Source organism: Cucurbita maxima, unplaced genomic scaffold (assembly GCF_002738345.1).
Source record: "Cucurbita maxima cultivar Rimu unplaced genomic scaffold, Cmax_1.0 Cma_Scf00017, whole genome shotgun sequence".
NCBI lineage: Eukaryota > Viridiplantae > Streptophyta > Magnoliopsida > Cucurbitales > Cucurbitaceae > Cucurbita > Cucurbita maxima.
The window spans coordinates 250498-264634 of NW_019272033.1; the positions used below are offsets into that span (position 1 = coordinate 250498).

Genomic DNA, 14137 nt, shown 5'->3' on the forward strand with positions numbered 1-14137 from the left:
ATTGGTGTTGTTCGAGTTGTTTACAAATCGAGAACAAGAATGGGATACAAAAGTGTACAAAAGATAACTCGTAAGAATACAGACTACATTTACGTCTTAAGTCGACATCTCTCTGTGACAGTGCAGTTCTTAAGCACTACCCTAGTAACTTGTGGCCACCTGAAGAATAAAGAGGGGGAAGATGTGAGTATAAAAATACTCGGTAAGCAATCTACTTGTACTCTCTCACCACGTCCAATTCGTAATAAGTTTCTATGTGCATTATTTAGGATCAAGGAACTCGGTAAGCAATCTGAGCTTCTATGTAGGTCTTAAAGTTCTAGGAACAACCAACATGATTCAACTATTGTGTAGTCCCGAATCTCTCTTCAAGACCAGTTTACGGAATCACAGTATCAATCTTGATCCATTTCTACTCACATTAGAAACTCTCACCTTGAAATAATTACATGGGTAGTTCCAAATCTCTCTTCGAGATTGGTTTACAGAATCACAATATTAGCCTTGATCCATTTCTACCCACAATAGAAACATTCACATTGAAATAACTACCTCTGTAGTCTCAAATCTCTCTTTGAGACCAGTTTACGAAATCGCAGCATTAGCCTTGATCCATTTCTATATACAAAGAAGAGCTAGCCACTTATGTGGTCTCAAGTCCCTCTTTAGGATCTGTTTACGAAATAGCAACATCAGCCTTGATTCGTCTCCACACACAATAGAAACACAAATTACCTTAGAGGTTGTTGTTTCACCGCTCTTACTACTATAAGCCTGTTAGGCTTTCTAAGTCATTCTTGTTATAGGTGTCTACTAGAATTTTTTTAGATGGTCTAGGCAACTTAAATCTCGCCTTTCATTCCTAGGACGTTTGGGACTAAAACTTTGGGGTTAATCCAACTTCTGGGTGCTCTTAGATCTATAGCTCTAATCGTCGCTTAGAATTCTATGATGTTAAATCTACTAGAAATGTATTATCTTGGGTCAAATTGAAAAATCACTTTAGCTCTAGCACATGGATCATATTTAAAACGTTCATGCATGCTTAATAGAGAGATACTCCTATCAATCACTTGAGCACAAAATTCGTCACCTACAAACATACATACTCAACAAGAAGATAACATCCATCAAACACTCTGAGCATATATCACAGTATCTCATCCTTCATTATCACAGTAGAAAGCATTAAAGTAGAAATTCAAAAACTGAGTTAGTACCAAAGTGAATTCATCACTCATCAACAGTTTTCAAAAAAACGGAAAAGGAACAAAATTCATCTTGTGAAATCATATTCCTAACTCCCATTTGATTATTTCGTTCCTAAAATGTTAGGTTTATTTGACTTATGTAGCTATAACAGCTTCTCCTTCGGATCGAACTCACGTACATTATTGTCACTATTGCCCATATAAGTAAAGGATAACACCAAAACTCACTTATGATGGTGGGCAATCATGATTATCATAGTCGACAATTGTCTATCATATTGTCACCTTCATGTTCTAATACAATAATAATACATGATGGTGAGCAACGTACTAATATATTTGAAGTAAATTATTACGTGAACTTGAATCACTGGTTCAACTTTAACTTTAGAATCTAATAAAGTAGATAGAATTTAGTAGGTTGAGACAACTCAATGGTATTTCTAGTCATTTGATTACAAAACTTAAATCTTTTTTCCCGCTTAAATTTTTTAAATTTCAGTAAGAGTTTTAGAGATCAAATTTCAAGATGAAGTAGAAGAAAAAAATGCTTAGAAAAATTTCCGAACAAATCATTTAGGCTTATCGGTTAGCTTTATTGTTCAAAAGGAACACTTGCGAAAGTCAATTACCATAACAATAAGGGATTCAATTTGGAAGATAATAATTTGTTACGAGCATTTAAACAAGCTTGCTTCCCTTGTACAATCTAAATTCTTACAAAAAAAAAAAAAAAAATTACGCTAACTATCAAACAAATGACTAATAATACGAATGTTAACCGGTTAATATAAGCGGGCAGTATTACTATTTCCATGATTTCGAAAGTGAATATCACCATTATGATATAATAAAAACTCATAAATAATCTATATGATTGGATAAAACTCGTATAAATAGTCTTAAACTTTTAAACCACAAAACAAATTTTTACTTAGGAACCAAATTTATAATTTAACATAAACTTACCAAAACTTCAACAAAAATGGTAACTCAATGCCTCTAAATTTCCAAGATAAACAGATTCATTTTGCAAGTTCGTTATTACCGATAATTCCTACAAAGGATTAGACTAATGACGTATACAATACTTGAATTCTCGATGTAGATGCTACATAGTTGGTTCTCATCCTTTAGAGACTACGAGTGTATTAGAAACATCCGTCGACAAAAAGAATCACCCTAAGATGATCATCACGGAGGATAAAAAATACGTCTTGATACAAAGACGGGATAAAGAAGAGTGCTTATCTAATGCTTGTTTAGTGTCATGAGAGTAATGATTTTATTACGTGAACTTGTGAAAGAGAGAAAAGTTGAAATGAATATTCATAAATAACAAAAATTCCCAGCTCTTACACAAAAAAAGGATATAGAGACTGACTGACTGACTGACTGAGCTGCCCATTCTCTCAAAAAGAAAAGTCAGACAATGAAAAGCATCACAAAACCACACCCAAGTCACAATTAGGGGAAAGGATATATATTTTTCTTTTTTCATTTTGAGAAACAGAATAAAATTACAAACCAAAAAAGGGGCTTAGATGATGATCATCATCATATCTATCTCTATATAAATAGGCTTAAATTGAGGGGGGGAAAAAGGGGAAGGCAGCATATTATAAACTAAATAATAAATGGCCTTGAATTATTGACCTGTGCCAAGCAGACAACACTTACAGAATGTTGTTGTATCAGTACAATCTACAGGGATGTTCCACGCAAATAGTAGAGCATTTGGTCAAAGCAGCGATCGGAGACCTGCGATTCGTGTTCGAGAAAGCACCACTCTGCATTCTCGTTCTTAAGAAACTGCTCCGTCCGTACACATTTCTTCATCTGGTGGCCAATTTTAAAACGTTACTTTTCAAGCTCCCTGAAAAAAACCAAAAGAAAGGCAGAATGGAATTATCAAGAACTCTCTCTAAGTCGAGAATAGTAATACTCGTGCTATTCATCGATACAGTAATCGTACAATCATGTCTGTCCAATGGCATGCCATTTTGCTATTGATCGAAGGAAGCATCATAAAAATTAGGTGCATAAACAGAACCAAGCATCCCTTGTTTCGTCTCTGTCCAAAAAGTTCGACCTCAAAAATGACATTATCACGTTCAGCCTTAATTAACTATTCGACCTCGTTAAGATTTGAACTGAATCTCGACTAATGAGTATTAATACAGAAATAATTGTCCTAGCTTACCCGACTCACTCAGAATGGAGCTTCAAGAGACTCATCCCAAACTTCTGCACTTCCATTAGAGGCATCTTCCACATCTTCTTCCATTGAAAGCCTAATATATTCTCTATGCGCAAAACGATCCCACTCTGTCAAAGTAGGATTCTCGCGCTCCTGCAAGACACAAGCTCAAAATTATCACTCAACATATTATCATAGCCGATCGCAATGCAATGGCCATGTAAAATTAAAGCTAATGTACCTGGCGGATAAGAAATGGATCACGTGTTTCAAAGGCCATAAACTTATTCAGATTAAAAAGAATATTAAAAACACTTCCAGAAAGCTTGCAGCCTTTCAGATCTCGTAGAGTGATATAACTTTCATTCTGCAAGAAGGAAGACATTGTGTAAAGCAAAACAATACCCTTTATTAATTCACAATGTTTTGGAGAACCTTTCAAAGATGATAATACCAATGGATATCTTTTAAATGATATGTTTCGAAAACTTTGGACACACATCGTAACACAGGAGAAAAACTAATAAAGGAGTAGAAGATGAACCTCAGGTCCAATCATATCAATTATCTGGCACAAAATATCCTCAAAAAGCACAGGTTCTTGAGCCATGCATTCCATACGATGTAATTGCTCCTCATAAAAGAATTGCAATTCATTCCGTGTTAAAATTCCATTACCATCCAAATCTATGCACTTGAACCTAGGAAAAACCACAAGGCATCATCACAATAGGCTGATTGTCACAAACTTGGTCAAGAAATAGAAAACTGGAGAAGACAAACCAAAGTAAATAAACAACAAATTATACGGGCTGCAACTCATAATATAATGTCTTAGCAGCGGCTATTCAAGGACATTGAAGCTGTTTGTTTGCTGAGGCAGTTTGGAACTACTTTTTCGACGTGTTTGGATTCCAGCTAGCTAGATACAAAGGCTACAAGGAGATGATCGAAGAATTCCTCTCCATCCACCATACAGGAAGAGGGAGAGGGGGAGGTTCTTGTGCTCTTTTATGGGTTTTTTTAGGAGAGAGGAACAATAAGACCTTCAGAGGAGTTCAGAGCGATCCTTTCGGCATATAGTCTCACATTAGATTTAATGTTTCTTGAATTCTTTTTGTAGTGATGCGTTAGGTCTCATTCATCTTGATTGGAGCCTCGTTCTCAGGTTGGCTCCTTTTGTAGGCCCTTTCTTTTCTTTAATGCCCTTGTATTATTTCCCTTTTTTCTTTTCAATGAAAGTCAGTTTTCTCATGAAAAAAGGATATAAAAGATAAAACAAGAACATATTTGCAAAAAAAGACATGTCTTCTCTCCTTCCCTCCTTTTTTATTTACAAGGAAACAATTTTTTCCATTGAAAATATGAAAAATTACAAAGATGGTTATAATACTTCCTCTTAAGTTCTAATATAGGCAAACTAACCAAGAGCCAAAAAAGTGTATGCATACGAAAACACTCTAACTCAGACCTAAATGAAAATTTAGAAAAAGGTATGTCTACTAATCAAATAACATCTTTTAATGAGAAACTAGAATTTCAGTACTGTAATGAATGAACTAATCAAATAACGTTAATAATAACTTTAATCTTCAGTATAATAACATGCAATGTTGTACCTGTACTTGGAAAAAAAAAAGTCCAGAGGAAAAAGGGGAAACCAACAAGCAAATTTTTTAAAGGCTATCCCATAAGCTGAATACAAAAATAAAGGGAAACCCCCTTGGACAAAGGTAAAAAAGGAAGGCATTATTCCTATTTTGTACACAGTTCATCAAATTTGTTGCCTATAATCCTTGAAAACTGAGAAGCATCTTTGGGTCAACTTCATCTATACCTTCTTTTGGGACACTTAGAACGAACAAAACCATTTTCAAAGCAAGGAGAGTCCATATTGAATACCTACTTAGTAAATTGTTACCTCTTTTTTAAATCTATACTTTTGTATCTCTTGTTACCAATTGGAGAAGTCTTTTGTCATTCCTTTGGTTTGGAATTTTTTTACCCTCTTTTACAATTTCATACAACAACAAAATTGTTTCTCATCCAAGATAATGATGATGATAATAATGCCTGAAAGCTTGAGCCATCTTACAAAACAATTTATATAACCTGGTAAAAAAATATTAGGAAACACCAATATTCACTTAAAATTTAGAGAAAATGAGGATATAACATACCAATACTCAAGGCTAGGCTCAGATGATTTATCTTCCTCAAACAATATAAAATAAACAAAATCTTCGTATCCCATCCTACCTTCAACTTTACTAGTAAACTTTCTTGGAACCTAGAATCACATGAAATCATTTAGTGAAGTTAATGCCAGTACTCACTTTATAAATGAAATAAACAAAGCAATAGAAATGGAATAAAATCTTGGGGATTCTAAGGAAGTTCCATTTAAAACTGTAACCTGGAATCAACTTAAATCAATTCTAACAAAGCAATGTCCCAGATGATTCACAAACCTGAGAGAATATTCTATCAACAATACGGTAGGTAAGCGCATGATTTCCATATTTGATAAGGTTCTCCTTGTCAATCAAGAAGTCGTGGTCCGTGTCCAGCTCCCAAAATTTGCAGTATATTACATAAAAATGCTCATAAGAAAAGTACCTACAATTAACAATTATTGCACATTAAACAACAATCAATAGGATACCTTCGTAAGAATACATACTATCATAACATATAAATCCAATTTGGAAGTAACATATGTAAGACGTATAATTAAGAGGTTCGAAGTTATCTACTTTTTCTTCTTATGCCAGCATTATAATAAATAAGACGAAATCCTTAGGCCATCTCCTCTGTCTCTTACATTTTTTTAAGTCTGCATCTAGAGAGAGAAAAGAGGGGGATTCATATCGGTGGGATCTGTTTTGATGGTTGGATCCAAAAAAATCTGGCACAAAATAGAGATACAGTTCCCGAATTGCAACCAATGCAGAGATCACCATCAAATTCTTACACTCTCCTTTATTGGGGATACTAGAAAGACTAAAACCCTTATATTTCCTTTTTAAGAAACCATTTATTAAGTATGAGCTCAAAAGTTAAAAGAAGAAACTCCACCATGAACCAATCGCTTATGGTAGCTCATGGAAAACTCTTCAATGGATTAAAATATAAAACTAGAAAGAAATTACGACAAAGAAGGCTTCCTTTTGACAAAAACTGAAAAAAAGAATGATAAAACCATGAGGGAGATACGGTAGAAGAAAGAAAGAGGTTAAGCATGAAAGGGAAGATAAAAATGATAATGCAGAGTAAAGGAGTTAGATCTGGGACTGATTTATGAATTGAACTCGTGAGTACAACAAATAAGTCATGAGTCATAAACCTACCTCAAAACTTTGTTGATGTCCTCTTCTTCATCAGCATGTTGCATTGCATCAATCAAATTACCACGTTTGAGCTCCCTAAGTGAAAGCTGACCATTTCCAGCTCTATTTATGTAGAAATATATCCTATATGTTACTGTTTCAGCTGGTTCACAAAATAAGAGTTCATTAAAAAAATGAACAAATTATAAACTGCTGTAGTCTAATTTCATCATAAAAGGTAAATTTAAAAAGAAACTAGAATCAAGCAGGTTTACGATGATTTATCATAGCAAGAAGCCTTGAGGGAACCCAGTATCAAGCCCCTGCCTGAAACTCAAATTGCTTACAACAGCAGGCATCTAACATGGACTGCAAGGTCAATTCCAATGCACACCAGTGCCTAACCAACAATGCTAATGTCAACTCAACAGATGCAATTAAAAAAGCCAACAATCTATACAACTAGATGAACTAAACCGCAAGACCACGGCAAACTAGTGCCATATGCTTTCATAAAAAATAAACTGCATTGCAACTAAAGAAGAATGCAAGACAGAGGAGAGAATAAAAGGCCCCACTCTAGTGCCATTTTTTTCAGATAAATAACCGACCACATTGCAAATGAAGAAGAATAGTGGACAAAGAGGAAAGAATAAAGGGCCCCACTATAGCTGATGGACAAATGGTCTAGCAATATTACAGAGCCTCCAACCACTCAATTACAAAACCTTTTGTACCGAAAACCATTTAGAAACATAAAGATTCAAATCCTACATATCATCAAGCTCTCAGCCGTCAACCTTTTAAAACACTATACATTCAAAAGAGGAGCAAAGAATTTAATAACCATTGCCAAAAGAGGTAATATTGAGAGCATTGATAGGCCTTGAGCCTGGATGATTTTAACGTCAGGTTTCTTTTTAAACAGGTTGAAACACTCTCAAAGAAGAGGAAACTACGGAGGTGTTCCCAAGGCTTTCTCAGAATGCTATATACATTGGCAACGAAAACTGAGACCAATTTGAAGGTACCCTAAGAAGTTATTGATCTCATCCATGACATGATCATGGACTATACCCTATCAATGAGGATTTTGCACACCAGAAATCTTCCCCACTCCTTCGAAATACCTGCAAGATTCTACTGTTTCTCTCTACCCGTACATTGCATAAGATTTCCTCTACAGCAAGATTCCACAAAACCTCAACCTTTCCCTTGAAGAACATACCATATAATAGCCACATCATATTCTCCTTCAACTAGCAAGGAAACACATAATTCAAACTAAACTACAGGGCTAAAGACCACAATTTCCAGCTGAGAGCTTACAAGGAAAACAAGTGATGCACGTTTTCATATTCATTAAAACAGAGCACACACTAAGAGACTGGAGAACCATTGCAAGGCATCTTTCATGTACTTTTTCTCCACTGTATTCAGAGTTTCTATACAAGCTGACCATAAGAACGCTTTCACTTTTTTTGGACAACATCCTGTCAAACAGCTCTGTACACCTCTTTTCTAAAGCTTCATCTGAATCTTTTGAAAGTCTGACCAGGGAACTAACAGAAAATTGTCCTGAATAATCCAGTACCCAAACTCTTTTAATGACCTCCCCAATGAGCTCGAGTCTTCAATAAATCCAGGAGAAAATTCCTTTTCTTCTTCATCTCTTAAATTTCTTCTCAAAAAAAATGTTCTATCCCCCACAATTGAAGCCCACACCTCCTTAGTCATCTTATTCTTTAGACTTCAATGTCATTGTCTTTGTTGGTTGTATCCCTCATAAGGCAGAAAGCGTAGTGGGTGTTTAATGAATTTTATTATGTCTTATGGAATGGTTTTTGAGTTTTTACTATATTTTAGAATTTTATTGTTCGACTAGTTATATTGTACTAATCGAAGTTCTTCGTCACTTCAGTAATTTTTCATTTTATCAGCAAAAAATTTGTTCTTTGTCAAAAAGTAGGTTCCAATGTTAAGTCGGTAGGTGTTCTTTCTTTTGTTCTATTTTGTTTGTAATGTGAAGGAGAAATTGTTAAGATTGTTCTCTTTTGAGGATGCCTCATCCTCCCCCAAAGACTTCCTAGTGATCCTTTCATATATTAGTAAAGTTCTGGTTTTGTTCGTAATGAAAACAAATATATTATATTTTACATAAATATCATGATGAAAGAGATTTGATAGCTCAAAAATTAGAGAAAGAAGTTAGTTAAACTAACCAAAGATAAACATGATTATTACGAAAAACAAAGGATTAAGCAAACCAGGAATAAACATCAAATTAAAGCTGAACAATTCAGGCAAAGGCACCAACCATATCTTTCCTGAAATTCTGGAGTGCTCTGAAGGAATTCTAGCCCTGGGTGCGTTGCTAAGAGCTCTCGAAGCACAGGTTTGAAGTCATCCTGTCATAAAATCATAAAGCTCAACTTCACCGAGATGAGGTTACTTCAGATGATATCAATTTCATTTAACCATTTACTAAATATAATCTTTGGGTTACAATAAAATATGTAGGAAATAACACAAGGTAACTCATATAAAAAAGCTTGTAATTTATGGTGCTATATTAACACTAAAAATATCTTTTTTTCTTAGAAACAATAGTCGAAAGAATACTAAAATTTTGATAAATATAATAATCGACATTTATTTTATTCAATACAGTGATCAGGACTCAAGGGAGAAGAAAAGAAAGGAAACCTGAGTCAGATACTTGAGATCCGGCTGCTTTAAAATCCTAAAAATTTGGGTTGCTATATCCAGTGTCAACATGTTTCCATTGATCCAATACTCAATAAAAGCATCCCTGAAACATAATAACGATGATGATTTTTTCTTTTCTTTTTTTTTTCTTTTTTTTATAAATGATGATGATGATGATGATAAAAAAATCTTGAGAAGAATATTAGACACATGCTTCAAGTAGAGAAACCAAGTTTATTTTTTCTAATCATCAAGTGTTTAGGTTTGTTTGTATGTGTTTTAAATAATCTCACGAGACAACCACAATAGGCCTCTAAAAATCATATTATCCATCTCAATCAAAATGTTGGAAAGAAAAAGCGTTGCATCATCTCCCAGTGGATGAATTTCGTGTAAAACATAGGAGGATTATCAATTGCATTTCTTTATGCTATTCCCCAATGCTCCTGTGTTCGTTGGTCAAATCTCTATAAAGCGTTTGGCTAGAGCTACCGCTGACCAACGAATATTAATGTTGCAGTTTTCTAACTTATTAATGGAAGCCCTTACTTGGTCAACACAATGCTTGAGGTTTTTTCTTTTTTCTTTTTTTTTTTTTTTTTTTTAGATTATGGCTTGAGAGAAAGCTGAAAACTTTCAAAACGACTGATTCTAGTTGGAAGAATTCCTGGGACAATGTTTCACTCAAAGGTATACTCAGCTCCTTAACCAACTTTGAAGAAAAAAAAAAAGTGCATTACGCACTATCCATGAATACAATCATGTCTTAATATGCCAGTTTCTCTCACACTTCCAGTCATCCTGACGTTGCCTCTTCCATTCTTTGCATTGTTGTTCCATCATCTCCAATGCCGTTCTTATCATAAAAATCATGCACCGCCATGACTAGCAATTTTTTCTTTTGGGAAGGAAGGTCAAATCAAATACTTTTGTCCCTTGTCAAGCTTTTTTTTGTTTTATTGGGAGTCTTTTGTCATGCTTGAAACAGAAGAAAAAAAACAAAAAGGGGACCATCTTACTTTAGTATGACATGTAACCAGATCGAGTGATAATGGACCATGTTGCTGCCACCTTGTAGCTAAGGAACTTGGAGTTTGGAGAGGAGTTTAGCATCCAAGGCCACATTGTTTCCTTCAATTCTTCAGGAAGCTTTGCATTCTTGTCCTCAATTCCTTGCGTTCTTTCCATTTGCTACACCTCTCAACAAATCCCATAGTTCAACCTAGACCACCTCGTTCAACTCAAGTTCATTAAGATTCCTTCTAGAATCAAGCCTCCAATACTAATTTAAAAGCATTCCAGCACTAACATACCAAAAGCCTCTTACTTCCAATCCAACCAATGTTTTAAAAGGTTATTGAGGCTTATGCCTTGAGGCAAGGCAATAACTTTTTAACCTTGAGAGTTACGCCTCCTTTGAACCATAAGAGGCTTATGTCACTATGAAAACACGTTGTGGTTTAAAATATCTACACCCAATGTAATGAGAAGAATAATATTAATTTGTCTCATTCTTCCAAAATATAAAAATTTGAGTTGTGAAAATTCGAACTATTACTATCGCTAATGTGACTTTAAAAGCATTGAAGACAATTTATAGAATAAGTCAATCCTATTAATGATAGTTGTAGAGAGGCTAAAAATATCCTTTTAGAATTTTTGTTTAAGTGGCAATTGACAAAGGTGGTTTTTGTTTATGCTTTAATATGACTACTATGTTTAACACTTGAAACTTATGCCTCGCCAATTCAAGAAGAAAAGCTTCAAGACCACATTTACCCTTTTAAAACATTGGATCCAACAAGCGAAGCAAATAATAGTGATGAAAGAGGGTGGGAAGGGTTTCTGTTCAACACAAAGTCCATGGATCTTCCAAAAGATCTACACTCTTTGCCACTCCCCAACCTAAAACTAGACACTTTACTTTCATTTCTTCTCAATGATAGCTCAGTTATTCATTAAGAAAAACTAGTCACATGTCATCCATGCCCAAGATTTACACAATCATTCATTGGTTATAGTTTACTATAGATCAACTTTGGCAAACAAACTAATAATTATAATCGTACCACTAACATAATAATTTTTTTTTAAAAAAAATCTACATGTCCTATAATTTCACATGTACTTGACTTTAACATAAGCCAATCTTCTCAAACTACATTGGGGCCCAGAATATGAAGATTCTCTCATCCGCTTCTAGATTAGTATTATCAATCCTTATTGGATTGTAACAAAATACCACCCTATCGATTCAAAACCAATTGGAATATAACCTACTAAATGTCCATTTGTGGGTAGGTGTAGGATTCGGAAAGACTACATTTTCATCTCAGGAGCTGCCTTTTGTGAAGAGCATCACTGGTGTAGCCTAATGGACTAAAGGAGAACTCTCTCCAAGATGTCTATCTCAAATCTTTATCACTGAACAAAGGTTAAGAATAAACCATGTATTTCAAAGACTAAAAGTGACTTAAAGGAATAAATTCCACAAGTATTATCTAATCTCCCTACATCAATCACATCCATGGACGGGGATAATAAGAAGAAGACAGGTTGAAGCTCTAGATTCTAATAATTAAATCCAAAGAGTACCAAACAATATTAGGATTTAATTTAAGGAAGGCCTATAAAAATTGAAATTCGAAATAACAAAATATCGATTAATAAAATTTTCTGAAGGCAGCGTATTTTTGTATGGTCTGGCTTTGAAATCTTTCACTCTTCCACACAAAGCCATTCCTTATCCCAACACACATGCGCACACCAAAAGAAAAAGATAAACACAATCTTGAGCAGCAAAGTCAGGCATTAAGTAGCATGGACAGTTCATTGGAAAAAAAAAAATACAGAGTTAAAATATTTATTGATAAACCAAAGGAGACAAGGAAACAGAAACAAAGTCTAATATATACGTCATACTAAACAACGTTCTCCAGCAACAAGAGAAACCTACCTTGTCACAGTGCCAGTGCTATTAACATCTATCTTTCTGAAAAGAGAAGTGGAAAAGAACGATGGCAGCTTGCATACTTCTTTTGTAACTGCCCTAAATTCTGGCATAAAAAAGGAGTTAGTGTCCATTGGAGAAATGAGACGTAATTTTTTAGATATCCTACCATGGATCTGTAACCCATCCAAGTGTCCATAGAATGCCTGATTGGTCCTGAACATGCATTGCTCTTTCAGGTCAACTGGTGGTGGACGTCCATTTTGGAAGTAAAACTGTAATAGTAAAAGTTTTGCAATTAGAAACTATCATCATAATTCCATAATATCAAATTCAACTGATAAGACTAAAGGTTAATAGATAAAAGACGAATAAAAATGACCCATTGCTCTGAATTTATTGTTGATGAATATAACAGCACAAGATAATCAAGAACACACGCCACCTAACCTGCGGAATTGGTTCTTTAATTGGCTCACTAATCACTTTCAGTGGGGAGCCTAAAATAGAAGGACCAACCCTCGGTCTCATCACCCGAGGGGAACCAGATATACTTCTCGGTGATAAAGGAGGAGCACTTCCAGCAGGAAAGATAGAAGGCAGTGAATTGCTAGCAGAAGCATGAGGACTAGAAGAATTTCCAGGCACATTCAAGGGTACACCAGCCTTTGCATCGTTTAACAATGACGTGACCTAAAAGATACAATAGATAAACAATGAATTCGAATACATTCCATACACGTGCAAAGGACTGAATACATTCCAGCTAGGGATATGATCTTTTCGGCACATAGAACATGTTCTGGAGTATCTATGACTTAAACAACAGGAATTCACAAGTTTATAAATCACAAAGCAGCATTTCCATCCAAATATCAAAATCCATGATTCAAGAATTTCCCCAATTGAACGAACTTTGTAATGCAGGGAAATGAAGGTTAGAAGACGAGGAGTACCAGGCGATTAGTGGCAGGAAGCGAAAGCCACTGCTCAAACAGCTTCTCGACAAAATCAGGATTGGATTTAATCGCCAAAGGAGAGACTTCCGCCAGCTGCAACAATTCAGCGTCCAAGGACGCCACATCGCAAGAAATTTCCATATTCATCGAAACCAGAGCGTGACTCTCGCATGAACTGCACAGATATCAACCAGCAAGACCAATCACTTAACCCTAGATGCCAATTCCGACCCTGGAAAGGCAATATATGTCAAAGCATCCTGAAGAAGAACAAATCAAGATTAAACAAGGAATGCAACCCACAAATTTGTTGATCAGATTTAGAGCTACAGAGGACAGAAGAGAGTCCCAGATCTTGGGGAAGTGAAAGTGAAATTGGTGTGTCTGGCAACAAGAGGGTGGAAGAAGATTGAAATGGTTGATTGGAGGCCGAGAAAAGGAGGGAAAGCGAGAGAAAACTGTTTGAGAGAGATCGATTGCGATTTCAGGGAGATGGGAAAGCTTGTGGGAGAGAGAGAAAGGGAGAAAAATTTTCTCGGAAAAATGGAAAATTGGAGAAACATATATATATATACACACACAAACACACACACATATATATATATATATATATGTATATATATATAATGACACAGCAATCTGAAGTAATACTTTTCTGAGAAATGGAGAGTGGCTAAAGGAAAGAGGAAGCGCGGTTCCCCCATGGTTTTTAAGGCATCCAAAATACGGTATACTGAATCACGTGCTCGTTTTTTTTTTTTTTTTTTTTTTTTTTTTTT

The 14137-nt window shown here is 35.1% G+C and overlaps 1 protein-coding gene across 3 annotated transcripts; it reads right to left on the bottom strand.

The window, feature by feature from the left end:
* Positions 1-2519: 2519 nt before the first annotated feature.
* On the bottom strand, positions 2520-13920 carry LOC111492511 (serine/threonine protein phosphatase 2A regulatory subunit B''beta-like). 3 transcript variants are annotated; one of them, XM_023141873.1, is made up of 14 exons: positions 13662-13920; positions 13356-13533; positions 12850-13092; positions 12569-12674; positions 12406-12505; positions 9447-9552; positions 9058-9148; positions 6762-6903; positions 5883-6030; positions 5592-5701; positions 3956-4112; positions 3653-3778; positions 3415-3564; positions 2520-3087 (listed from the first exon to the last, which is right to left on the bottom strand). In XM_023141873.1, exons 2-13 carry the CDS (start codon positions 13503-13505, stop codon positions 3424-3426), a joined length of 1620 nt encoding a protein of 539 aa, XP_022997641.1. In that variant the 5' UTR covers positions 13506-13533; positions 13662-13920; the 3' UTR covers positions 2520-3087; positions 3415-3423. The 3 variants fall into 3 exon arrangements, with proteins under 3 accessions (XP_022997641.1, XP_022997639.1, XP_022997642.1); XM_023141871.1 differs by having other exon boundaries at positions 13356-13590; XM_023141874.1 differs by having other exon boundaries at positions 3424-3564; positions 13356-13920.
* Positions 13921-14137: the final 217 nt, after the last annotated feature.